The sequence below is a fragment of the Orbicella faveolata genome, unplaced genomic scaffold (genome assembly GCF_042242905.1).
Source record: "Orbicella faveolata isolate gen_17 unplaced genomic scaffold, um_ofav_v1 contig_34, whole genome shotgun sequence".
Classification (NCBI taxonomy): Eukaryota; Metazoa; Cnidaria; class Anthozoa; order Scleractinia; family Merulinidae; genus Orbicella; species Orbicella faveolata.
This window is the reverse complement of record NW_028301563.1, coordinates 16,752,916-16,780,514: the sequence shown is the minus strand read 5'-3', so window position 1 is coordinate 16,780,514 and position 27,599 is coordinate 16,752,916. Positions and strand designations below refer to the sequence as shown.

At 39.9% G+C, this 27,599-nt stretch overlaps 2 protein-coding genes across 3 annotated transcripts in view; both read left to right on the top strand.

Moving 5' to 3' along the window:
• Window positions 1-1,931: 1,931 nt before the first annotated feature.
• On the top strand, window positions 1,932-21,324 carry LOC110041579 (uncharacterized). The gene is made up of 10 exons (XM_089299081.1): window positions 1,932-3,602; window positions 10,657-12,027; window positions 12,234-12,501; window positions 13,223-13,569; window positions 14,033-14,259; window positions 14,816-15,105; window positions 15,882-16,385; window positions 18,241-18,397; window positions 18,682-18,970; window positions 19,339-21,324. Exons 1-10 carry the CDS (start codon window positions 1,961-1,963, stop codon window positions 19,653-19,655), a joined length of 5,412 nt encoding a protein of 1,803 aa, XP_089155207.1. The 5' UTR covers window positions 1,932-1,960; the 3' UTR covers window positions 19,656-21,324.
• Window positions 21,325-24,030: 2,706 nt separating this feature from the next.
• LOC110041550 (uncharacterized) overlaps window positions 24,031-27,599 on the top strand; it is a 33,792-nt gene continuing 30,223 nt past the window's right edge. Inside the window, exon 1 of one of the 2 annotated variants that reach the window (XM_020746848.2) lies at window positions 24,031-25,744. In XM_020746848.2, coding sequence (XP_020602507.2) covers window positions 24,121-25,744 — 1,624 coding nt within the window. In that variant the 5' untranslated portion in view covers window positions 24,031-24,120. The remainder of the gene's footprint in view (window positions 25,745-27,599) is intronic. The other variant, XM_020746849.2, reaches the window with a different exon arrangement.

Below are 27,599 nucleotides of genomic sequence, written 5' to 3'. Positions count from 1 at the left end.
GTGATATGTGTATCCCCCACCCCCCTCCCCTCTACTTTAAATAGCAATATCCTCCTTGAAAGCGCTCTCGTCGTCCGGTCGCTTACTGGACGAACGACTAACCCAAACAGACTTAAAACACAAATCTCAATTTTTGTAGTTGAAAAAGCTTACGTATCTACTGCTGGAATTGTGTTCTTGATCCTAACTGGTTTTCTGCGAGCAGGATATAATGAATTTAAAGTTGAACACCAAATGGATCTAGATATATTTCAATTTGAGTTTCACGGCACGGGATTTCTAGGACGATATTAATTGCGCGGTGCATTCTCACCCCTCGAGTAACGCATATTCTCCACTGTTTATCGCCTTGTTTGCATCTGAATTATTCGTGGAGTGAAACACATATCACTGCTTCGACCCGCTCGCCATAAAATGATTAGTGGCACTCGTGTATCCCCTGAACCCGCTTTTCAGTTCGACTTTTTGTAAGATATGTTAAGTCTCAAGCTGTATACATTGCTATACTGCGAATATTGCTAGCACGTTTCATAATATTCGACGTTTATTCTTCGGCAGTTAGCCTAGATAACGGCCGTCTTCAGGGGATACACATATCACTGCGCCATGTAATAATTAGTGATATGTGTATCCCCTGCATGCGGTCGTGTACAACCGAGGCCAGTGAAACTCCAGAAATCCCAAGCTATGAATAAATGTCGGGTGTGAATATTTCTAGCAAGCCAGTTTTGACAATGCAAAAGTAATGGGTATTTTTCTTCTTGGGTAGAAAGCCAATATAACAGCTGTGTCCATGGGGATACACATATCACTAGTTCATGAAATAATCAGTGACATGTGTATCCCTTATTATCCCGTGCACGCGTTTTTAGTGGAATTATCGAGTAAACCCAAGCCGTGTAAAAACGTCGGGTGCTAATATTGCCTGCAGTTTTGACAAGGTTGATGCGCTATATTATAACAGTTGTGTTTATGGGGATACACATATCACTGCGCCATGAAATAATTAGTGATATGTGTATCCCCTGCACGCGATTTCAGTTTAGATATTTAGACATTCGAGTTGCAAACTCCGCAAACCTCAACCTGGGTATAAACGTCGTAGCAAGTAAGCAGCCAGCACGTTTCGGCAATAATTGGCCATTTTCGTCGATCAGGTAGATAGCCAATCTAACGGCTGTGTTTAGGAGATACACACTGAGATCACTGCGCCATGAAATAATTAGTGATATGCGTATCCGCTGTTCGAAGTTTTAGTCAGATATACAATCGAGTCGGTTGGAACTCAACCAAACTCAAGAAATCCTAATATGCTCCGTTGGGCGCGAATTCATTTCTGGTTTCTCTTACTCTTTACAGCGCTCGTTGGAACCTCGCAACCGAGTGGCCATTTTGTTCGTTGAATCAGGAGCACCCAACGGATCGTTTCGGTAAATTATCTGTTCGGAAGGCCTTTAATCCCCTCTGATTTTCTTGAGAGAATTGGCACCTCGAACTTTCGTGATATGAGAAATTTAATGTCTGTTGTTTTCGGACTGTTGAAAATGTCGTTTTGAGTGGCGACAAAAGGTCAGCTATCATTTGCGGAAAGGCGATAAGACCTAAGGTTTTCGGGAAATGGACAAAAAAGCCCTAATAAATTCGAGAATACTCAAGTTCCCCTAGAATATCCGAACAGATAAAATTTTTTTAGTGCAACCTAAAATTAACCTACAGAGCTTTAAAAGTACTCCAGATAGCCTAAAACAGCATCTAACAGCATTAGAGAGAAAACGGTCGTTGGGTGCCCCTGGTTGAATGCCCAGGCGCGTATCAGTGTTTTCGTATCCCCACGGGGGATACACATATCACTAGTGATATGTGTGCGGGGATACACATATCACGGGGATACACATATCACGGGGATACACATATCACTGTGACGACGGCTCAGGTATTTCGGTCAGCAGTACAATTAAAGATGGCGGCAGTCAGCGGAAGCCCACCAGGGTATCAAGAACTCTTTACAAACATATCTTTCAAGTTTAACCCAACAGAATCAGAAGATGTTGTGCAATCACTGAAAAGGAATTATGGAGGCAAATTTAATTCGCTCGATAATCAAGACTTGTTGTCAAGTTTGCAACTTTTATCGAAGCATGGATTTCTGTCTGACAACAAACTCACCCTGATCGAAGAGTATGTAGCGCCGAAATCGAAACAGAAAGAACAGATCAAGCAAATGATCAAAAGCTTTAAGGACTCTCTGGAGGAACACGTTGATCCAGAGAAGGAATTGCCAGGGCGACAAAAGGAGCTCGGGGAAATTACGGAAAAACTCGAAACTACAGAACGGTCGCTGGTTGTGAACTTGTTTGGATCGGCTGGAGTTGGAAAGACAACACTAGCAAAGAGAGTTTGTTCTAAATGGCGAGGAAAGAACTTTGTTTTTGATCTAAGAGAGGCTAAAGATATGAGGGCGATTTATCTGAACTTGTTGAGTTCCCTTGGACTTACTGTTGCAATGGGCTACGTTGACCTGAATTCTGTTGTTACAGTAATTAACGAGAAGATTCAAGTGTTAAATCAGCCAATTCTCTTCTTACTCGATAATGTTGATCAGTTTACTGCTGGACAAGGGAAGGAAGGCAAGAACTTGAAAAGAGCTTTTTTGCAATTTTTAGGACGTCTTTCAGGATATGACGGGAAAGAGAAAGAAACATCGTTAAAAGTGCTCCTGACATCCAGGAATCCATTGGAAGATGCCAAGAGCGTGGACAATTTTGAGGTGAAGTCTCTTGAAAGTTCCTCTTCAGAGGAAATCCTGGTTTCCAAAGGAATGGTTAATGTAAACACCCAACAGATGGATGAGCTAATTGGCATCTCCGATGGAAAACCACTTCTTTTGAAAGGCTTAGCTGCCATTTTGCGACAAGAACGAAAATCTCCGGACGATCTTATTGCTAAAGTTCGGGAATCAAAATTGGAAGAAGACGCTAAAGAAAAGCCATTTAATTTTGAAGAAGAAGGACTTGATGAGGTCCAGTTCTCAACAATAAGAGAAATGTTCAATTTACTTCCCACTGATAGCTTAAAAGTGTCTGCTGTATCAATTTCATTGTTCTGTGGCCCTTTCTCTGTTTCCACAGCTGCTGAGATCCTCGGCATCAGCCCAGAAAATCAGGCAGAGGCTCTAGCTCGGCTGGAGGGGCTGGTAACTAGTTCAATCATTTCTGTGGTTAATGAAGAAGCCAAGGAGAGATTGTATGACATTCACCCACTTTTAAGAAAATATGCAGACAGTATCAAGGATGATGAAAAATTCCACATGGCTTACTTGGAAGCTAAGGGACGTTTCCATCAGTACTTTATGGCAAAGATGGAAAAGATTGCAAAACTGATAGACCCTGAGTATGTTAGAGCATTCCAATGGTTTGAGAGTGACAGAGCAAACTATGAGTTTACTCTTGAGATCTCTTTGCAGCCAGAATATTTCAGTGTTCCCGGAGAGTTTCGTGAGAATGCCTTGATTGCATCTCTTTTCAATGTTATGTTGACTGAAGACAAACAGATCAAGCTGTTTCATTCCTGGGCCGAGGTGTGTGAAGATGATGGACGGTCAGGTAGGGTGCAGGCAAGGTACATTTGTACCTTTTTGTCTTTTATATGCAAAACCCTGTGACAAGTATACAGTTGTAATTTAATATGGTCAATCATATGATCAAGGCTGTAGCAGAAAATATACACCAGCAATACATATAGAATGGGCAAGGTGAAATTAGCAAGTATGTACACAATTGGACCATTGACGTTTTAAATAAGATTTTTTTTTCTTACTCTGACGCTTTTATTTATTCTTATTGCATGCATGTAGTTTTTCATTCATCTAGGGGCAATCAGTCCCACAAACAGGATTGTCCCATATGTTTATGGTTTCTTATATATATTTCTTGTTTTTTGGGGGGGAATTAGGTTCATAATTTTTTGAAACTTTGTTTTTTGTTTCTTTAATCCTTTCTTTAGTAACCCTAGATTCTAAGTCCATATGGTCAGAAAGTATTAATAATGTAATTAAAAGATGTGGAGCTGTTGACCCTAATACTGAATTGAGTTGTGTTGGTTCATTATTAAGTTGTAATTTGCAAGCACTCAAATCACAGCAGTTTGAGGCTGAGATCATACAGAGTTCATTCAAGGCCCACTTCTGACTTGCTGCACAGAAGTAATCGTGAAGCCATTAATTTTGATTATGATTCGGATCTCTTGTTAGGGGGAGTAAACTTGTCAGCAGTTACATGTAGTTCAGCCAGAGGGATCTCTTGCAAGAGTTTCTTTGCCAATAATGTTTGATTTGAACTTGTAGTCGTTGCCATCTCACTTTATTTATATGAACTGGAAATTTTGTTGTCATACCGACAGACTATGATAAGCTATGATAAAAAAGCTTTGGAGAATCATTATCCTGCTGCTGTTAATCCACTGCAAAATAAACAAACAAACAAATGAAAGACCCCTCCCCCCCCCCAAAAAAGAAGACAATAAAATATTGCTTCAACCAGATTTGAACCAGCAACCCCATGGTGGTTAAGATCATTACAGCTTTGACTGAGACACAGCATCTTTGAAAAGAAGCTTTTAATTATTGTATTAGTTATTAGCTAGTTTAGCTAGATAGACTTAGATATTTCATTGTTTTAAATTGCCATGTATAAATAAAGTTATCAATCAATCAATCAATCAATCAATCCATCAATTAATCAATCAGTCAGTCAGTCAGTCAGTCTGTCAGTTTATCAATAAGGCACACTTGGTACCTAAGCTGAGTTATCGTAGCATTTCAAGTAAGAATATATGTACAAGAATTACTTGTAACTATTTAACAATCATGCATGGAGATGCTTGATATAATCCTGTCCAAAAACAATATTGATGTTTTGACATCAATCATAGAGATACTGTCTGCCTAATTTAAGATCCATAGCTTTAAATTATTCAAGCTGTAAAAATTATCTGTTTAATTCCAGATCATTTACAGGTGCACTATTACAGATAATGTATGGACACATTACACATACCGTGTTTGGTTTGGTTCAATGGAAGCTGATTTCTCAGCTACGCTGTACCATTGAACCAAACCAGACACAAATCTGTGGTTTCACTACCAGTTATATAGGAATACTAGATCAGGTAAAAAGGTCTAATATTGAAGCTGTACATTTTATGTAATTAATTTTTTTATTTCGATTCATTTTATATCTTGTTTGTGTAACTATAGTTTTAACAGAGCTGGCATTAGTAATAGTTAAATTAGGAATATTAGATCAAATGGAAAGGTCTAATATTGAAGCTATACATTTTACTGAATTATTTTTTTTATATTGATTTATTTTATATCTTGTTTATGTAACGTAGTTTTAACAGGGCTCTCATTGGTAATAGTTAAATAACTGAAGTGCACTGTAGTTAACCTGTCTAACCTAAATATTTACAGTTATTATTATTAAGTAGTGTAAAGTTTCACATATTTTAAATGCTTTAAATTGTCACAAGATTTAACCATCAAAGGCATGAGTAGTGATAATCGTACTACATGTATTTTATTACTTTTTTTCATCTCTAGAAAATAATTTCTTGTTACCATCGATATAAAAATTATATATATATCTGACTGATTTTCTGAAAACATGCCTGCATATTTGAACCCCTTCATTCATGCAATCTGTGAATTTTTTTTTTTTGCTTTCCAAATGGCAGCAGCTTGTAAAGGCTACCTAGCTGGGCATGAAACGTCGAAGACTTCTTCCTGCATGTTTCATTCATTTATCTAATTTCTATTTATTTATTTATTTATTTATTTATTTATTTATTTATGTATTTATTTTTTTTTTTATTTTTTTTTTATTGCTACCCCTCTCCCCTCCCCTTTTCAACTGGTGTTAAGTTTAGCCCAGGCTACACTGGTCTGAGTTTTAGTTTGCGCGGTGACTCGCTGTCTAAAGGAAGTCTGCCTGAGGATATTATTAAGCCCAATGAAGGTGCAATCTAACGATTTGCTAGCAAGCGTCGTCCATCATCGTACATGGAACGGCCCTGAGATGTATAAACGGGTCGACATTTAGCCCCGTAATGAGTAGACCATTTGCACTGTAGCGACAATGTTGTGCTTACTTTAGAAAGCAAAGAGCTTTAGAAGTGTAATGGGCCAGACGGTTCTAGCTGCTACTTGCGTTGTTTGGCCTGAACTTTGATGCGGCTAAAGACTAAAAATCTGTTGTAGAGTTGATATCGCACTTTCCCGCTCGATAAAATTCAAGCACATCCGGGACATTGCTATTTGCGAGCAAAACATGGCCACGAACAGAGTGAAGGAAATCTCGTCAAAAGCTGATTGTGAGTAGCAGTTCCTTGTTTTACTAATTGTAGGCGGTTTCGGTCTAGGTAACTATCAAAACTGTCTGTGATTCGCTAGCGCGGTAAAGATTTATTTGCTTGGTTTTCAGTCGATAATTGAAGTACTGACAACATGCGGAGTGTTCACTAACTCACAATTATGGCCTAGTTTGGTTGAAGTCCAATCAATTCTCGATGTAGGAAGCTCTTGTTCAGTCAATTTAGGACTATGCAGGTCTTTAGAAAGCTACAGATCAGCTCTCCGCCGCGGTTTTAATGTGTGTACGTTTGCGTTGATTTAAAGTTTAATTTCATGTTGAAAGCTCTCTTAATTAAATTGTACAATTCATAATTCAATGAAAAGACGGTGAATATATTCTTCCTGGCCTGAAAAGGCATACAGGAGAGTAATTTTATTTTAGCGGAGCCCCGGCAGCCCGAAGAATCGCCAAGCGAAGCCCCACACTCTTAGCAAACCATGAATCTTTTTTCTCACGGTAAAAATGGCTAGCGGTACTGCTCGTGGGCGCGTACGCTCGACGAAGACGACGACGATGACGTCACGCAACCCGGCCCAGGAGCTCCGCTTTTAGGTTTTGCTAAATCTATATATTATTTGAACCACGATAGGCCTTGTGGAAAGCTAGCTCTAGAACAGAATTGTATCAAGATTATCAATGACGAGGCAAATTCTGTGGCTATGTTTTGGCGAATACAGACAAATATACAGACATATCAATAGAAGTAAACAGCTGGACTAGTTGGCATTTAGGAGGATGTAGGTCTTCAGAAAGCTATAGACATTTACTTGCTACTCAGAGTTACATGCTTCGTCCGAGGCAATCATCAGGCAACTACCAGAAAAAACGTTTACAGGGAAAGATATTTGAAAAAATCAGAACAATACATAATAGGTGTGTTACGTGGCGCGGCAATCGAGATACTATGGCTAATTAAGTGATGACATTTTTCAGCATGATATAAGCTCATTTTTGTTGTTTAGGGTTGACATTTCGGGCTTACATAAAATGAAATATTTGTCCCATAAACAGAAATTGCATTACTTTGTAACGTTTGAATAAGATCTAGCCTCCTTTATCTCACGCCATTTGATGTTTTACTCAATGTTCCAGTCTTTCAGGGTCCATATATGCTTGCTAAGCTCAGTTGCGCTTCTATACTTATCATTTCGAAATAAGAATATATGATTTCTATCTCTTAATTTAAATGGAGTGTCACAAAGTCCGATGTATGTCTCTTTAGTTGTTTGTGTAGTGAATTCAGCTATCCATTTTACGTCATCTGTGATCTATTTAGCAATTAGATTATGCGCTCGAGATTTCTATTGCGTGATAGTTGACGAGGGCGAAGCCCGAGAGTCAACTATCACGCATAGAAATCGAGAGCGAATAATCTAATTGTTTTAGTATAAATCTACTAGTCGTTCAAAACTTTATCTAAATACTCTTCAGACACCTCTAGAAACGCACAGAAGCGGTCGTCATTGTGTTAACAAGCACACACTACTACGCTACTCACTATCTATCACAGAATAGATAGTGAGTAGCGTAGCCAATCAGAGAACGGCATTCGTGATAGAACGCTAGTAGATTTATGCTATTGCTGAACAGACGCACGGCAACATGGAATCTATTTGTTTTACATAATAAAGAAACAAACTACTTCCGAAAAAGTTTTTTCATTTCAAAATCTTTAAACATAACTCGAAAGCCGGCCTTTACCCACTTTGACAAACACGAAAATAGCAAGTTAACGAAATCTGTAGTCTATACAAAATGAAGCAATGTCATTGGTTGCTATGCGCAGCGAAGAATTGTGATTGGTCCAGGAAAATCATGTCACTGTCAAACTAGACTCGAAAGTCGCTTCTCGTGGAATGAAAAGTTAGAGCGAAAGCAGAATTGAACTGCGAAATCCACAAATCTTAAAGAGAGTGTTGGAAAAGTTAAGTCAGTCTTTGTTACCAGAGTAGCCCTGTGAGCCGAAAAGCTTTAACGTTTTCTTGAATATTACAGGAGCTGAAAAAATACGCTATGAAAACTTGCGGCCACGATCAACAGTGGAGGCCATTCGATTCGAGTTTTGAATTTAAAACGTTAGTGAGGGTGGTAATTTGTGTCCTCTGTGGTAAACAACGTAAGCCTGGGAACTCCGCTTTCACGCTTGCCTTGATCCATATAATATTTTCAAGCACCATTCTTAGGAGGCTATATTTAAGGACTGCCTTGGATACGGCCGGTGCGCCTGGAATTTGAATGGACCAATCAGGATATAGCAGGCGGGAAATACTGTACTCTCCTGTACTCTCCATGATAACAGGAAGGCCATTGAATCTCACTAAAGTCGGCACTTAGTATTCACGTAAAGGGATTTATAATTAAATAAATAAATAAATAAATAAAAAAACATGTCAAATTGAAAATAAAAGTGAAACATTTTGTGTCTTCGAGCTTTTAATTTGGCTTCAAAAATTAATCGCTCGAGTTCGGCAGCTTGTTTGATCCGGATCGCCTGGTAGGAAAATGGTTGTGCTATTTTGATCAAAATATGCTGCCCAGCGTCAAATCGTCAAACCCAGATTTGTCTAGTTAAGTATTAGAAGAGACAAAACAACCTTACTATACTTTATTTTACGTTATTGTCTTTTTTTAGCCGCGAATCGTGTAGTTTCGGTAGCACAGCTCGATTTTTACTGCAGTACAGGATTGTTTTTTTTTTTTCTTACGAACCTTGATTACCGGTATATGCGGTGCACTGTATTTGGTATTCGTAGCCGTACTTTTATTCGCAATATGCATGTGAGCAACTTCCATAATTGAGCTTGAGGTAACTGGTACTGTACACAGCAATACTGAATACTGTATGCTTTCTATGATGTTAAGTTAAAGAAGCTACTTGGTCCTACATTGTAACCAAAGCAACAACCAATGGAAAAGTTCACTATTTAACAATTAGATTATTCGCTCTCGATTTCTATCGCGTGATAGTTCACGAGGACGCAGCCCGAGTCAACTATCACGCGTAGAAATCGAGAGCGAATAATCCAATAGTGTTGATATATATCTACTAGTCATTCAAAACTTTATAGAAATCCTCCTCACAGACACTTGGAAAACGCCAAGAAGCGACCGTCATTTTATTAACAAGGGCCCACTGCTGCGCTACTCACTATCTATCACAGAATAGATAGTTACGTAGCCAATCAGAGAACGGCATTCGTGATAGAACGCTAGTAAATTTATACTTATGACAGTTATATTTTGTGATAATATTCGTGGTTGTGTACATGTAAACATTTCTGTGGACAGGGACCTTGTATTGGACCTTGCTCACAAAAACAACCCAAACAAATCATAGTTGAAATTCATGGTTGAAAAAATACTTTAAACAATACAGCAATTATAGGGTCATATCAAATCAGATAAAAATACCTTCCTTGGGCGTAGTTACGTACACAAACATAATCCATAAATTTCAGACCTTTGAGTTCCCCCCTCCCCCTCTCCACACCCACATACCCCACCCTGGTCCTCATCGTTGCCCCTTTCTCGGAGAAAAAAAATCACTCAAAGTTTATGTAGGTGATTTACATGAATAGGCGATGAAAAGATCTGAAATTGGTGTTTAACCACAAGGAATGCGATCTTTCGCAAGTATTTCCTAATAGACTCACCAGTCTGAACAGTTTGAATCCAACAATTATTGTTGAAGAGAACTGATACATTCGAAGTAAAGCCTTCCATCATTGTTCCTTACACTTACACCAACTAACTTTATCCTCTTGGTATGACTAGCCACACATAGCTCACGAGCGAGGTTAAGAAGTTTGTAGTTCTTGTGTGTTTATTAAGAAAATGTCCCTTGTCTCAAATGTTTTTTTTTTTCTCCCTAGCTTGTATTCGTTGCAAGGATACTTGAAATGTTGAAGTACTGTAGAATCTAACATTTTAGGACCCTGAATACTTAGTATCTACCTGATGCTCCTGTGTACAGCAGAAGGTGATGGAAACGCCTGATGATTTGTGTGTAGTGATCTCTAGAGCAGTCGACCAGTCAGAATTGAGTATGGTTAGGGTCTGACTTAGTTGTGTTCTTATGCAAGACACCAGCGAACTTATAGGGTTTACTTGATGTTGGTAATTGGAGGAAGTGGGGTTCATGTATGTGTACTTGCTACTGGTTTTCCTTTTTTGAAACTGAAAAAAGTCAGTCCATATATACTATTTCATTCATACCTGTAAGGTGTTTTTTTTTGTTCTTGTACAGATTCTCTATTCCGGGCGCAGTTGAAATGCTGGGAAGCTCGGCAAGTTTTAGATCATGATGGAACTGAGAAAGCATTTGAAGTGTTGAAGGAAGCGTCCTGTTCGTTAGAGAAAGTTCAAGACAAATCAAGTGAATCTTACAGACTCAGTAAGGGACTTCACTTGTATTCTGAGGGGGAGATCTACTGGAAGAAGGGAGACTGCAGGAAAGCACTAGAAAGCTTGGAGTTATCGTTACAATTTAGAGAAGAACTCCTTAAAGGTCATCCTGATCTTGCAAGGTGTTACAATGCTATTGGAAACTGCCATTCCCACCTCCAGAATTCGGAGGCAGCACTTGAGTTCTACAAAATAGCATACAACATGCAAGAGGAAATTGCCGGTTCAGAGTATCATATTGACATGCCAATGTACAAGAATCAAATCGGCACAGCATATGAGGGTCAGGGAGACTATGAGAAGGCAGCGGAGTGTTACAGAGATGCCCTGAATCTTTTGGAAAAGCTCAAAGTTTCAGGGTTTAGCGATGAAGCACACTTCTGTAGAAACCTTGCCAATGCTCTTATGTTTCAGGGGAAGTATCGAGAAGCAAGTGAACATGCAGACAGAGCTTACAACATAAGGATGCAGCTTCTCGGAAACCACCCAGATACTGTGCGTAGCATTTTCCAGCGAGCACTGCTTCAGGCCTACTTAAAAGAATTCGAGAAAGCCTTAGATCTGTTCTTTGAAGCATGGGAAATGGAGAAATTGCTCGTTGCGGGAAACCATAGTCCTGTGTGGAGAAAGATTGTTCAAAGTGTCGAGAAGGTGTGTGATCGAGTAGGAAAAAGGGAAAAGATTGAAGAATTTAGGAAGGATGCTTTGAAGTTTTGCCAGCGCTTCTGGGATGAAGAGAAACGTTCGGAGCAGTTTAGCTTCACTGAGTACAACAAAGAGATAATTGATGCGTTATTGTACCTGCTGGGTGACAAGAGTGACATTGGTGAAATAGAAAAGGACGCCTTGTGGTTCTATGAAGGGCTGCAGAGTGCTACTGAGGAAGAATTTGAAGAGGAGTTTGACCAGGAAACAGATAACAGCGAACTTAACAAGATGCTAAGAAAAAGAGATGATATCTTGGACAAGGCCATTGAGCTTTGCGTTAAACTTGCCGAGCATGATAAACTCACCAAACACAAAAACATCAAGCTTGCCCTGTACAAAAGAGTTCTTGTGAGACCAGACTTTATTGGGAAGAAGGAGTACTCTTATGACAAAGCAAAACTCAAAAGCACGGTGGAACAGCTGTATAACGATGTTGGACATGAGGAAAACATTGCAGAATTCCGAAAGAATCCAAACGAACCATCGGCCTCATTGAGACCTAAAGGTAACACTTATTTCAAATAGAGAATTTCATTTTTTTCTTATAAAAAGCAATGTTGTAAGCCCTCAATATACGTAAGCGTATTTTTGAAATATAATACTTTTTTTGTTTTATTATCTCGGGTTATGTCTACTCACATGGATTTGCATACATGAATGTGCATGTAACATAAGTTGCTCTTTATCTGCTGTTTTTGTCTCTTTTGTTAGCTTCAGCCAAACAACCGTCTTCTAAGACGGACGAGGAAGAGGAAGAGGAAGAAGGAATTGATGAGGAATCTGAAGAGAAGATTGTTGTTGGATCTGAGGAGGAGACTGAAGTCAGAACTGAGGAGGAGGTCGAAGTGGGATCTCAAGAGGAGATTGGCGTGGAATGCGAGGAAGAGGTTTTAGTTGAGTTTGATGAGGTCGAATCTGAGAAAGAAATAGACATCGAAGCTGAGGCCAGTGAAGCAGAAACCAGAAGCTTGATCCTCGAGTAAATTTATTTTTTTGTGTGTGTTCAGTTTACTTGTATAAACTGCCAGTGAAGGAAGTTACTTTGAAACAAAGTCTGAGTTCTCCCAGCAGTGCCCTGGATATTTGTCGCATTTCAAACTATTTACATAGCTGAGCTCCCACGAATCCCCTTTAGCTTAGTGAGGATATTCGGATTGTTTTTGTTATTGTTTTTGTGAGTAAGCTGCATTGCTTATTTCTATATTTATTATCTATATACCACACTTTTTTTCCCTTCATTGCGATATTGTGAATCGTTTTCGAGTGGTATAACATGTTGAGTTATTGTTGGACTAAGGCGAGCTTTTTGTGTATTCTAAATGTTCAAGCACTCAAGTATGCAATTTTACTTGTTTTACTACAGTTCTTTTGTGGACTGACTACACTTTTAATAGTCTCGGAATAAAAATTACTTCGCTTTCGTTAATTTGATTTAGTGAAATTATTATTAATTTTTTTTTCCATGGGAGAGTCTTTGACGTGGAATTAATTCAAAGTACATCTACACTTGTTTTTTGAAGTACTTCGTGGACGCACGTGGAGTAATGAAATCTAAATTGGGTGCATACTTGATCCATATGTCAATCTTTCCTGTTGAACAACTTGTACCATTTTAATTGCCACATAGCGATGCCAGATTAATCAGCAGTGGGAAACACGAATTCAGTATCACCATTTTTTGTTTTGTTTTGTTTTGTTAGAGACACTGTGACGAAACGAGGCAACCACTGGGAGCTTAAAAAGGTGGCGGCACACGTGATATTTCCTCCTGATGCTGTGTGTGAGGACAGGCTGATGGCCCTTCATAGATGGAAGCCTTCAGCTTGTTGCCCTCCTCTCCAAGAAAATGAAGCCATTGTTAGCGATGTGGTTGAACTATCAGCTGGCATTTCTGAAGGACTTGCATTCAATAAGGAGGTCACTTTGGCCATTTCTCATAGTGCGTCTGACCTTAAGGGATATGAGGTGGTAGTGAAAAAGTTGATTGACAAGGACACGAATGAGTGGGTGGACGTCGATAAAACAGTTGATTTTCGATCCCTGTCAGGTAAAGGCCGCCCTTCTGTAACAATGCATGTAAGAAAACTAACTTAAGAACAGAAGCAGGCAATATTTTCTGCAATTTGGTGTTTACGATCCATCTAAAGTTTTTAATCTAATTCTTTTTCGGCACCCTTTCAACCGTGTTTAACTATTCTTTGCTATAACAAAGGAATTACTGAAATATTTCAGAATTTTTAATACAGCACATTTTATGTTTAGATAGACAGAACGGGGTGTTTTAACACCACCCAGGTGAATAAAAATTCGAAAATCCGAAAGTCATCAGATGGCGAAAAATTGAGACGGACTACTAGTGACGATCTTCGAATTTCATATCTGTGCGACCTTCAAGATACTGTTGTTTCTTAGGACAGTTAAAGGTTCATGTTTGGTTTTAAAGATTCAGATATCTCTACGGTGATATTTGTGGCGACATTAATTGCAATTCTACATATTTTTTATGTCAGACCTCGAGGAAGCTTATGGCAGTAATTTTCCTGACTATCTCCTTCCTGTTGCTGAGACTAAGATTACTCAGTGCTTCACATTTGTGGTAATTTGTCGCCTCAAGTCTTACCAGTTCACCGTTACTTCTGCGTCAGCAAGCCTTTCCTTTCCCGACTATCCCTTAGTCAAGGTTATCATTCCCGAAAATGCTGTTCACGTAACAGAACAACTTCATGTAACTGTCAAGGTACGTGTGAGTTTTTAATAAACAACTGTGTAGTAAAAATATTTTCAATTGGCCTTAAGTGTAACTGGGTTCACTGACAACCTGTTTCCGTCTAGGCAGGCAAAAGGAAACGACAAACGAAAACATCATGTTAAGCAGGGCCATAGCCAGAAAAAAAAAATATGACTGAGGCGATGTCCATGGATAGATTCGCTTCCTAGGTATTTAGGGGACGTTTATGATGACTACAATTAAACACAACACAGTTATCACGCAAGGAAAAAAGTGGGTGGACGTTCAATTCTCCGGTATCCATTTATACGCTTGCGTGGATGGAAAGAGGCACTGTGAGATAGAAGTGTCTTGTCCAAAACCACAACACAGTGAACCCGGCCAGGGCTTGAACTCAGACCGTTATATCCTGAGTCCAGCACACTAACTATCCGGCCATTTGGTCTCCCGCGTATTTCGGGTGAGGTTTGCTTAATAATTTGTTGCGTTTTCTGTTTTATTCTATTCTATTCTATTCTTTTTTTTTTTTTGTTTTTTTTTGTTTGTGTGTGTGTGTGTGTGTTAGGTGCAAGAGTTTCCCAGCAAAGAAATAAAACGCAAGGAACTGTTGGCCGGGCCTATCCTCAGGATTTCGTGTGACAAAGAAGTTGAATTTCAGGAACCGGTAACTCTTCAGCTGCCTTTGTCTTTGAGAGAAAAGCCAAAAATTCCCGATTCGTCGTTGGTCCGCGCCCGGGTCCTATTTCAACGGTCTGATGGCGAAAATCGTCAATGGACTGAAATTACAGATAGCTTGGAGTCTCCTCCAAGTTTTGATGAAACTGTCATCAGATTCAGTGTCAGACACTTCTCTGGGTATGTTAAAGTAGTGTGTTTTTGTTGTGTGGCTTCATTACACTTGTTGGTTGGTACATTATTGTTCATGCTTGTTATTTTATCGAGTAATGGACAAGTCTTTCGTATGTTACTGAGGGGTACAGTACTCACTATAGATAGTCATTGGTCACTCAATCGACACGACTCGGGACCCGATACTCCAGGTTTTCGAGTTTCGCGGATCGATGATCTAGTAGAGTGGTTCGAGTTTCGAGTGATTGTCAGCTTAAATATGACCGGTAGTGTAATAATAACGAGTTCTGACAATAGCTAGGAGTTAGACATATGCCCTTGCACACGCCATTGGTACGGTGTAGTACTCATACAAAGGTTGTGTTGCTGCTAATATCAGCTTTGTCCATATCTGAGATACATGTATCCTAGTATGTATGGAGAAATATTTATGCTTGGCTTTATAGAACAAAAATAAGACAAGAGATAACAAAAAGAGAAATATATTTAAATGGTTTGGTTAGGAATAAGACAGGCTCAATCTGCCAAGTACTCTCGACGCGCCCAAAACGATTCGTCCGTTCCCGAACGTTCCTTGCACTGCCGCTGCTTTCTGTCATCGGGTGTTAACACTCTTCATTGTTCTCGCGCATTGCTTTGTTTGTTTGTTTGTTTTTCCTGATGTTTCGAAAACAGAGAGAAAAGTTCAGTGAAAGAATAACGCGATTTTTGCGTGTACACTGTGCCTTTTGCTCCCGTACGAAATTAATCTTATTCCTTTTTGTTTTTGTTTTTGCTTACAGATTTTGGAGCTGGCTCGAGTGGTGCGCAACATCAGTCGTTCAGTTTGTAGCCCATGACCAGGCACCCGACTCTAGAATTAGGCAGGGGGACGTCGTCCAAATAAGAGAAAGAGAAGGAGAAGGAGAAGAAGAGAGACAAGAAATATCAGGAGGAAGAGGAGAAAGAGAAGAAGGAGGGGGAGCCGAAACAAAAATTCAGGAAACAAGAGCAAGCTCGCAGACTATTCAAATAGCTGGTGATTACAACACAGAATGTGTTAGGCACGCAGTAGTTTTTACTGCTTGTCTTCCAGCAAATGCTCGCATTTGGTCTACACCAAAGCTTAGTCTGTTTTGCAGTCCTAATGACAAAAGGAGGCAGCTAATTGACAAAGAGGAAGAAGTCTTGCTAGAGGAGGAAAGTTCACGGGAAACCATGCGGGATAATGATATGGCGTATGTGTTCCTCTCAGAGGGCGTAGTAAAGCCAGCCAATCCGGATCGTTTGAAAGACTTCGTCCTCAAGTAAGGCAATAGGGAGTGGACTTTTACGGGAATTTCTGAAGACACGGGTTAAATTTATTTAAGGACCATTTTGTTCCCTGTTAGTAACTTGAAGTACCTTCTATGTAAGTGTTCCGTGGAAATCTCGAGGGCTTTTTGGATACCTTTGACAATGATGGTCAAAAACGGTGGCTTTAATCCTAAGTACGTTTCAGGTGTATCGTTAATTGTTATCTTATAGTGAGCATATATCGAACTTATATCGCCAACAGGAATGCTGAACTTCCTTGTTGATTTGAAGAGAACTAAAATCTAAACGCATCTTTTGCTCTCAACCTTGTAATCGCGTTGTGGCCGTTTTCCAAAGGCTCCTTTAAAATCAAACAAGAATATCTCCTGTTCGTATAGTGTGATCGTCCGGGTGAGGATAGTTCTGAAAAGAACTGTTGTTGGTGACTGACGTTTCGACAACCTGAGCGGAAGTCATCTTCAGAGTCAATTGCATAGTTTTTGTCAGTCGATGAAACATTTACCGACCTACTGAAGCTGACGCAACGAACAAGAACCCAACGCCTGTTACTACAGTGACTATACCTTACATTAAGGGTACTTCTGAGACCATCTCACGGATCCTACAGCCCTACAACATCCGTGTAGCCCACAAACCTACAACTACGTTACGACACTTACTGACCAACGTGAAAGACAGGGACGAACCTAACAACAGACAGGGAGCAGTTTACAAGATCAAACGCTCTGACTGCCAGGCTTCCTACATTGGTGAGACTGGCAGAAACCTTAACACGAGACCGACTGAACACAAACAAGCCACGAGAAATGGTGATGCCAACAATCGCATTGCTGTACATCATCAACTGACAAAGCACAACATTGACTGGGACTCTGCTCAGTGCTTAACCTACAGTACAAACTATTTTCAACGTCTGACTCTGGAAAGCTGGTACACTAATCTAGAACAAACGCCACTTAACAGATGTCAACAATTACCGGCGCCTTACAAACGACTTATCCTTGACGGAAGGGAAACCGACAAACGGACTTCCAACAGACCGACTTAATTTGACTAACAATAGACGGACCAAAAACCGACTAATTTGACTAACAATAGACGGATCGAAACCCACCAATGACTGATGACAAACTTTACACGAGTCTTTCAGCCAATACCATCATGGCTAAACTGACCAATCACGTTCAACGGACCAGACTTATAACATATCGACTGACAAGAACTATTCACTTGACTCTGAAGATGACTTCCGCTCAGGTTGTCGAAACGTCAGTCACCAACAACAGTTCTTTTCAGAACTACCCTCACCCGGACGATAACACTATACGAACTATTGATACTCGTAGGCTCAAACCATTTACTAAGAATATCTCTTGTTATTTTGGTTAAAGAAACTCGGAGGATGCGTTCCTTTGTGATGATCCGGATCAGGGTCAGTCATCAAAGATCACTTATATCATGGTTTATCAAAGGAACCGATGAATCTGCTCCGGTCAAGGATTTATCAACTCCTTTGACGTACTGTGATACGAGTGATCTTGTATCGTTGATTCTGACCCAATGGGTCAAAGGAACGAACCCTTTGGCATAATTTAGGGAACATGACTTTTCCCACTGCTCCACACCAGGGGTGTAGAGGTTGTGGAAAATTTGTTTTGATTTCGCGGATTTGGAGTTCCGTACGCTCACATGTTGCTGTGAGCACTCTTCTTGTGGTATTCCAAACCTGCAGTTTAATGGCGTCATATATGTCTTGTGTTTCCACTGTTGATGTCAATTTTCGATTCTGATTAAACTTAAATAAGTTTCTGTGCCACTCTATTTTAACTGAAGTTATTCTAACAGGTTTCAAAAGGACAATTCCTTCAAGAGAACTCTGAAAGTGCAAGTCATCGATCGCGGAGAACTGACTATCGAATTTTATAGTAGTCAAGCGCTGGAAAAAGAAAATTTGTTGTGCAGACTGGAAATGGACCTCCCTCCCCCAACAAGAGATACAGAGGTAAGCGTTTCGATAGGGAAGTTTTTGCTTTATTTATGTATCACTATCGCGGTGTCGAAAAACCTTAACTACAGTGATCACTCCGGCCAATCAAAAAGAACACAGACATTCCTCGAGAGGTACGAGCCTCGTAGATACGATAGTGAGTGTCCTCGCTCATGTCTCGTTCCAATTCCCTCTAGTCTGAAACATCTCGCCTGATTTTCCCCACCCGATAGACCGCCGCCAGTCTAGTCCTGTTTGTGGAAAGCTTCTAAACTGCTAATGATATGTTTCGTTTATAGAAAACTCCTGTAGAGTTCTTTGGTGTCCCATTAGATGACAGTGACCTCACCGACGCTCCTTTGACGCAAATGCTAGCGGCATGCAATGGTGTCTTACAGGAAATAGACCGGAGAGACATTTATGAACGTCATATTACGGGAACCTCCAAACGGGCTGATGTAACGGATTTCTTCGGGGATCTCGCAAGGCTGTCACTGGAGAATCAACAAAGGTGTTTTAATAGCATTGTTGGATTTCTGAAAGGGGAAGGGAAGGGAGTGGAGCACGTCACAGATCGTCTCCTTACAGGTAAACGCAATTATCTTAGCGAGTTAAAATCCTGCGCGTTGTTAACCTCAAGGAAACACGAGGATGAATTAGGGAAACTTGTTTGCCATTTTGTTTCCGCGATGGTGGCTCGTGTTTCAGTAAGTATTCCCATTTGAGGAGTCTGGCTATTCCATCATGTATTACATTGACTCAGGCTTCAAACATTTTTGTTCTAATCCAAATATGTAACATTTTCTCTCCCTTTATGTTACATAGCCTTTTCTCACATGCGATGTTTACCGGACTATAAACACTCTTAAGCCTTACGTGAGCAAATAAACTAATGTTAGAATTGATACCGTAGACTAACTTTGTGGTTGCTTCTTAATTTGATTCTATCTTTTCAGCTGAAGCATTGGTCAACACTTCGCCCGATGAAAGTTTACGTTCTTTGGTCGCTGAAAAAGTTGGTCGTTTATGGAGAAAACTTGCTAGTAAGCTAAAAGTCAAGGAGGCTGTCATGGATAGCATTGAAGAAGAAAGAGCTGATTGCGAGGATCGTTGTCGCGTGACGCTCAAACGATGGCATGGCACCGTCAGAGAACTCATGTGGTGTTTAACGGACATGGGCTATAGTATCATCAACTGGCATATAATGAAAGAACTTAACCTTCTGACAGTAGAAAAAATGCAACAGTTGAGAGTTCAAAATGTGTTTAGTTGACATAATAGATAACAGAGTAAATTTGCTTAACATGGGGGAGCTGGACCTTTTAACAAAAGAAAATATGTCACAGTCAGAGAGATCATAATTTATTTTGTTAACGTTGGTTGTGATGATACGTCAGGCATTTTGAAAGGAAAGGCCTTGATTAGTCTAGTTACATGTATGCAACCCTTTCTCGTGGTATATCGTGGTATATCCCACGAGTCACTTGTATTTTCTTTGCAAGTTTTCGAAAGCCGGCAAATGCGAAATAATAAATTACGTGCCAACCTAACTTACTCGAGTAGTAGTGCGAAATATTGACCGTAGTGGAAAATATTGTACGGACCTGGGAAGATCTCAGGCCAATATTCCCCAGCACGACCCTCCCGGTTGGTTAGTAAGAGGTTATTAAACTACGGGAAAGCGTTGTATAACTGTTTTATACCATGCCATAGCAAACACAGTGGCCAACACTATCACTGCGACACACGCGCAGCACACCATGGGCCGGTCGGGGATGGTACCGTCGAGTAACGTCCTTCCTGTATTCTGATTGGTTATATTTTAAATACCTTGGTGGAGGAACGTTTTCTAATTTTCCTTCCCAACTAAGTTTCTTTAAAGCACGAAATGACATTTTGTCCTCACCTTTCTTTAGGATATGTTTGTTCGCTCACTCTAACAAATCGTCTTTATATATCGGTTAGATTCGTCTCTTTTCAAATTCTTGCTGCATGTAGGGTCATCCTTCGTGACGCTTACCTACAAGACCGTCTTTGAAGTACACTGACTGAATTTGCATTCGCCACTTCAGAAACCAGAAAAAAACCCGAGGCGAGCTTCATCTGGCAGTCGCTTGTGGGACGGTTACTGGGAACAATATATTAGTTGTTTTTATTATCCAACTGCAGCGAATACCGTCCAAATAACAGTACAAATATACAGCGATATTGTACAGTAGAAAACCTGTTTGCCGTACAGGTCGGCACGCGCACGCAAAACTGTAACACTCTCCCTCTTTCATTGATAAATTTATTGACTACAGCAGTTGGGTTATAAATCTCTTATTAGATGTTTTGGTGTCTAGTATCGCTGTATATTTTTACTCGTGTTTGTCCTACGGGCTCGTCAAAATACGGCACAACTCGTAAAAATATACAGCGATACTATACACCAAAACACCTAAGAAGATATATTTATTTTTTGTCTCTCCGTATAGTAAGTGTCCACAAACGCCTGAAACATGAGACTCGCTCCTGATTCCCGCTCGTTTCTAAAGTGGCAAATGTCGGAGAGGTCCAAGTCCGACGCGTCAATTAGCTATTTTGCGCCAATTTTAGACATTTTTAAACACCTACAAAGTTCAGTCCAAAATTAGATTAAAATATATTTTGTTTTATTGTATTTTATTTATTTTAATATTTTGAAAGTTATATCAAATTATCATATGGTTTTATTCTTCGTCGACAAATTGTGTATATTAATAGGACGTTGTATTTTTGCTACAGGAAAAATGTTTATGAAGAAGTATAGTATTAATTAAATGAATATAATTAGTCAAAAAGTTAATTTATACGTAAGCACTTAGGGTCGTTTCTGCCGGAACATGTGCAAATATGTAGAATGGTATTTAGTTAATGACACTATTAACGAAGTGAAATAAATGTAGAAGCTATCTTATAAACCCCGTAGTATAAGAGGTAGTTTTTTCTAATTCAATTTTAAATGGAAACGAAACGTTCAAAGACTAAAGTTTTTATTCCCCTAAGACTTGGAACGAAATCAGGATATCCTTGTATCGAAATGAGGTTATGTTTTAAAGCTTAGCTTAATACGATTATTTGTTGTTATTTTCGCAATTCGCCGAAGACGTACCTGTGCAGAAGATCAAGGAGATCGATTCAAAGTTGTTTGATCGTAAAAATCATTTAACTTGGAAGGCTCTCTGGAATGGAAGCTTTGAACTATGGTTTAGTCACGATATGATAGGAATTCTGGTCATTTGTCTTCTTTCCCCTCAAAGACGGTGAGTTGCTCGTTAACTATAATGGCTTGCAGCATGTCTTCGACTTTTCGCAGCACCTCTGGAGATACGAACGGAATTCAGTGGACTGCATTTGACAGCGACTGTATTCATGACATCAAACCTGTTCACGAGGGCCACAGAGTTACAGTTACCTACAATATCATCAGTTCAGAATGTTCACCAAGCTATCGTCAGTCTACGCGGAGCCGTCATAAGCTCGAAGATCCTGTTACTTCAGTTTAAGCATCTTGAATGTAGGGTGGAAAGTCCGTTCTTAACCTCACTGAAAGCTCTTGTAGGACCCGCAGATGTGAAAATTGAGATTGAAAAGATTCAAAGCCAGGCCAAGAGATCGCCTTCTAAGGTAGGATTTCTTTTAAACACGAGTACAGAAGGGTCTCCAACCACATTTGCTCAAAGGAGAAGATAAAGGATCGTATGAGTACTTGGTTGATAAGGAGTCAAAGTACGAATTAATGCGTGTACTGACAAGGTATCAGGCTGATGTGATCCGTCCATACGTGGTTTTGGCGTATACGGCGAACTAGACGAAAGTCATGAAGTCTACGAATTCAAGTCTTTGAAATCTAACAAAATCTCCTGCCTCGGTGTACAGTGCTCTTGAAAGAAAATGGCGGGCGGAAACAAACTTTTGTCATTTTCGTGTTGATATCCCCTTCATTGAAATTTGCAGGAAGGCGGAGAAAAAATAGTTCGCAATAATGAAAGCAGCTGGATCGAAAGCGAAGTGGAAGATACTGGAGTAAACAAGATTTATTTAGACTCTGCATTCATCGTTGAACTTTGCAGCAAGCCATAAAGAATGACTTTCACCAGAGCATCAGTTCTGAATTTCTTAGGCCCCTTCCAAACGTCGGCTACTGCCGTGCCGAACTCAAATGAATTTGGCCCGACAGTGACGTGATAAAAGCACGGTAGTGGTTTCAAACGTCAAAATTAATACAGTCGCGAAGGAGATCCGAAGACGTTTGCTTAGCTGAAGACCATTTTAAATGCTAGAAAGCAACGGCAGCTGATGCAGGAGGCTATGAATTCAGATCGGCACGGCAAGAACACGCCGTTTGAAGCCAAGTTGCGCTACTGGCGTGCGGCGCGGTAAGGCCTGCCGTGCTAAGTAGTCGTGCCGAGCTAAATTCTTGAATTTAGTTCGACACAGCAGTAGCACCCCGGTGAGTAGCACGACGTTTGAAATAGGCCTTGGGTCTAAATATATTGTGATATAATGAATAAGTTTGTTTTTTGTATCCTAAGGCCATTGTGTTATTTTCATATAAATGAGAATTTAAACTACTCAAGCGTAATGAACAACACGTCTGCATACGAACAATGTTGTCCTAAAAATAACCGTTTGCTTGTTTTTATTAGTCGTAAAATGAGCGCCAGAGCGCAGGCTACCGTTACCTCAGAAAGCTATCGGCTACAATATATGTTTTAACTATGCAAAGCACTTTGAGTTATCGGAGTAACTAGTAGTACGCGGTATTACTAGTCAAGACATCTACGCATTTGTTTAACCAGCGAGAAAGTATATGTGACACATTGTTCACAAAATTAATGCAGGCATTCGCCAAGACAGCTGCCTTTTTGTACTGGAGTAAGTGATCAGAAATTCCTAGAACATCTTAAAGAAATATGTGACATTGTGGTTTAAAAAACTTAAGACAATTAAAAAAGAATAATTGTTCCAAGACCCTTGTAATAATCTGCCATATTTTGACAAAGGAGCGAGTTAAATATTGTTTAATTTTGTCTTTATCAACAAGCCTGAGCAACTTTGCACAATTATCATTTTGGATGGAACAGGATTTCACGATGTCATGTTACCAAATATTCATAAATATTCTAATCTGAATAACAGAAATGATGCAAAGTCCCGAGATCAAGAGCCCTCTTTTATGGTTCCGGCATTCCGGGAAGCTGGTCACGGATTCCGAGAAATCTTTTGTTATTCGAGTAATCCGAGAACAAAGAAGGGAAAACTACTTTCCATTCCTTTCATTGCGACAGATTAAATTAATTATTGTTGTCACATTTTGATATTCGTCTTTTAACCCGGTACAAACGGTCTCGTGATCCGTACGGTTTGACAGACCCTTAACTCGGTTCTTTTTCTTTGTCAGAATACGGTCCGAAAACTTTCCAACATGACACTTTGAAACGGTTTGTCGATCCGATTTGGACTGTTAAACGAGCCGATAACCGTCTTGTTTACAGTTTGTTGGACCATATAGGTCGTAAAGCTGTTTTTTCGGGCGTGTTAATACGTTCATATGGGAAGAGGAAGTTTGCTGTGTCAAGTCTTGAAAAGCAGCTGATTGCTTTCGCCTAACGGTGCGTGTGCAGAGTTTGCGTGACTCTTTCACCATTCCCGCTCACGTGACGTTTATTTTACCGGTTTGCGGCTCAGTATTTCGGTCAGCAGTGCGATTAAAGATGGCGGCAGGGTTTCAAGAACTCTTTACAAATATATCTTTCGAAGTTAACCCAACAGAATCAGAAGATGTTGTGCAATCACTGAAAAGGAATTATGGAGGCAAATTTAACTCGCTCGATAGTCAAGACTTGCTGTCAAGTTTGCAACTTTTATTGAAGCATGGATTTGTGTCTGAGAACAAACTGACGCTGATCGAAGAGTTTGTCGCCCCGAAATCGAAACGGGAAGAACAGATCAAGGAAATGATCAAGAGCTTCAAGGAATCTCGGAAGCAAGAAGTTGATTCAGAGAAGGAATTGCCAGGGCGACAAGATGAAATCAAGAAAATTACGAAAAGGCTTGAAACTAAAAGACAGTCGCTGGTTGTGAATTTGTTTGGATCGGCTGGAGTGGGAAAGACAACACTAGCAAAGAAAGTTTGTTCTAAATGGCAAGGAAAGCATTTTGTTTGTGATCTAAGAGAAGCTAAAGACATGAAAGCCATTTATCTCAACATGATGAGCTCCCTTGGACTAACTGTTCCCATCGGCTACGTTGATCAGAATTATGTTGTGACAAAAATTCATGAGAACATTCAAGTGTTTAATCAGCCAGTTCTTTTCTTACTCGATAATGTTGAACAATTCACCGCTGGCCAAGGGAAGGAAGGCAAGAACTTGAAAACTGCTTTTGGTCAATTTTTAGAAAGTCTTTCAGGATTTGAAGGGAAAGACGAAGAAACATCACTAAAACTGCTCCTGACATCTAGGACTCAATTGGAAGATGCCAAAAGGGTGGATAATTTTGAGGTGAATTCTCTTGAAAGTTCTTCTTCAGAGGAAATCCTAGTTTCCAACGTACTCGTTAACGTTAATACCCAGCAGAAGGACAAGCTTATTGGCATCTCCGAAGGAAAACCACTTCTTTTGAAAGGGTTAGCTGCTATTCTGCGTCAAGAACGAAAATCTCCGGACGATCTTATTGCTAGAATTCAGGAATCAAAATTGGAGGAAGATGCTAAAGAAAAGCCATTTAATTTTGAAGAAGAAGGACTGGATGAGGGCCAGTTTTCAACAATTAGAGAAATGTTCAATTCACTTCCCACTGATAGCTTAAAAGTGTCTGCTGTATCAATTTCATTGTTCTGTGGCCCTTTCTCTGTTACCACAGCTGCTGAGGTCCTCGGTGTAAGCCCAGAAGATCAGGCAGAGGCTCTAGCTCAGCTGGAGGGGCTAGTAACTAGTGCAATCATCTCTGTGGTTAATGAAGAAGCGAAGGAGAGGTTGTATGACATTCACCCACTTTTAAAAAAGTATGCAGACAGCATCAAGGAAGGTGCAAAATTCCACATGGCTTACTTAGAAGCTAAGGAACGTTTCCATCAGCACTTTATGGCAAAGATGGAAAAGATTGCAGAACTAATCGAGCCTGACTATGTTAGCGCATTCCAAATGTTTGAGACTGACAGAGCGAACTATGAGTTTACTGTTGAGATCTCCTTGCAGCCAGAATATTTCAGTGTTCCAGGTGATTTTCGTGAGACTGCCTTGATTGCATCACTATTCAATGCTATGCTGACTGAAGACAAACAGATCAAGTTGTTTCATTCCTGGGCTGAGATGAGCAATGACGACGGAGAGTCAGGTAGGGGGCAGACCATATTGCATGTACATGTATGTTCTTCATGTACCCTGTCTTAATATCATTGATTTGGTTTTGTCTAAAAAGCTCCTTGGATAAACAGAATGGCTACTAGAAATTAACAGATCATGTTGAGCTTGGCAAGGTTACCAATTTCGAGACCACCAATTTTTGATCCTCCAAGATCTTCAAAGTTTTCACTCTTTAAACATCAAGGTCTCAAATTGTCAATCTTACTAAATTATCAGGCTCTTTTATTGACTGATAAGGCTGTTTATTCTACTATAATTCAGATTATAGAGCCTCTGCATCACTTTAAGATACTTAATCAAGGAACGTGAAGGGAGATCTTATGTAAAAAATGACAGGGTTCATTGGGGATTTACATCTGTGGATAATGATGTACATTTACAAATGTGTGCTCTATGTCGCCTTGTGTTTGGGATGTCATCGCTCATGTGATTATAATTAGAACAAGCATAGTTCAGATGGCCTTAAAACACTTTACTTTTCTCCTCATTAATGGGACATCCTTTTCTGTCAAATTGTGTTTTTCCAGAAACGATTATGCAAGTGAAAGGTGCGGTTGAAAATATTGGTTGCTTCCTGTTTAAAGACTTTTAAAGTTAAAAACAACAACAACAAAAAAAAAACGAGACTCCGAGGTATGCTCTTTCCAATAACATTGATGGTCAATTAGTATCTTGCCACTTCGTAGCTAGATGAAATGTAGTTATCAAAATAGCGAGGGCCTGGTGAAAAGTAATATTCATGAGAAAACCGGGCACTAGTCTGTACACCCAAAACGAGGCTTTCACGAGTAGTGTAAAAGGGATGCCAGGCGCCTTTTTCCAGGGGAGTAATTTAGATAAAGTGGAGAGCCAAAACACGGTGACATCACAAAGCATGATAAGTTGGCGGTCTTTTATTAATTTTATATTGTACGGGTAAAAAATGACGTCAAAATTCATGAAGACAGACTAAAATGGCAATGATTGTTTGAGACATACTTCTTGATCCCAATGCTGATTGGCTCTCTTCAATCTATTGTATTTCAAAATGAAAGGCCGATCGTCCAATGTGGCTCATGAATAAAATGTACGCGGTAAACTGGGCAAGGATTCATCAGTTCTTTGAGGCACCAAGATCTGAATGATCTTGCATGAATCACTCTGTCTAGTTAAGAAACGGAAAATCCATTCCCAGATTTAAGAATCCAATCTTGAATTTTCCTAAACAAACGCACCTCTAGTTGGTATCGAAGCCTACTTACTTGCTCAGACATGGTTCACATAAATTAAGAAGTTCTGGCTCCCTAGGTTAAGTAAAAGGCTCCCTGGAAAAATGCGTTCGGCACCCCTTCTACACTTCGCTGATGTCGGCTGAGTGCATTGAGTTATACATGTTTTTTGCTGTTTACTCCCCAGGAAACTGTTTTGCAAACCTTTTTTTTTCTAGGATCTTTATTCTTACCTTATCTCCGGTTTCTGTAGCATGAAGCTACTAGGTGTATTAGGGTTACCCCCATAGTTAGGGCCTCTTCATATGAGCCCGGTAACCGGGCTGGCTTGGGGTTACCAGGACAAATTTTGTTGTCTGTTCACATGAGAAATTTCAGCCCAGTTGACCGGGATAAAATCCAAGAAACACGACCTAACTGGTGGAACATAAACTTGTATCGTTCGTGGCTGTCGTAGCTTTGTGGACTCTTGTAACTTTACTAATAAAGCTAATTCGGATACTTCTAAAGTGGAAATACATACAAGACAAAAATTATGCCATTTTTTGGCACTATATTGCGAAAGCGAAGCCATTTTGTCTAAAAAGTTTCGTCCCGGTTACCCGGGCTGGAGTGTTC

Excerpts from the sequence above, each read along its gene's own strand:
- LOC110041579 (XM_089299081.1), top strand. The coding sequence starts at position 1,961 with ATGGCGGCAGTCAGCGGAAGCCCACCAGGGTATCAAGAACTCTTTACA. Across the intron at positions 12,502-13,222 it reads ACCAGAAGCTTGATCCTCGA|AGACACTGTGACGAAACGAG; the intron begins GTAAATTTATTT and ends TTGTTTTGTTAG. Across the intron at positions 15,106-15,881 it reads AGTGTCAGACACTTCTCTGG|ATTTTGGAGCTGGCTCGAGT; the intron begins GTATGTTAAAGT and ends TTTTGCTTACAG.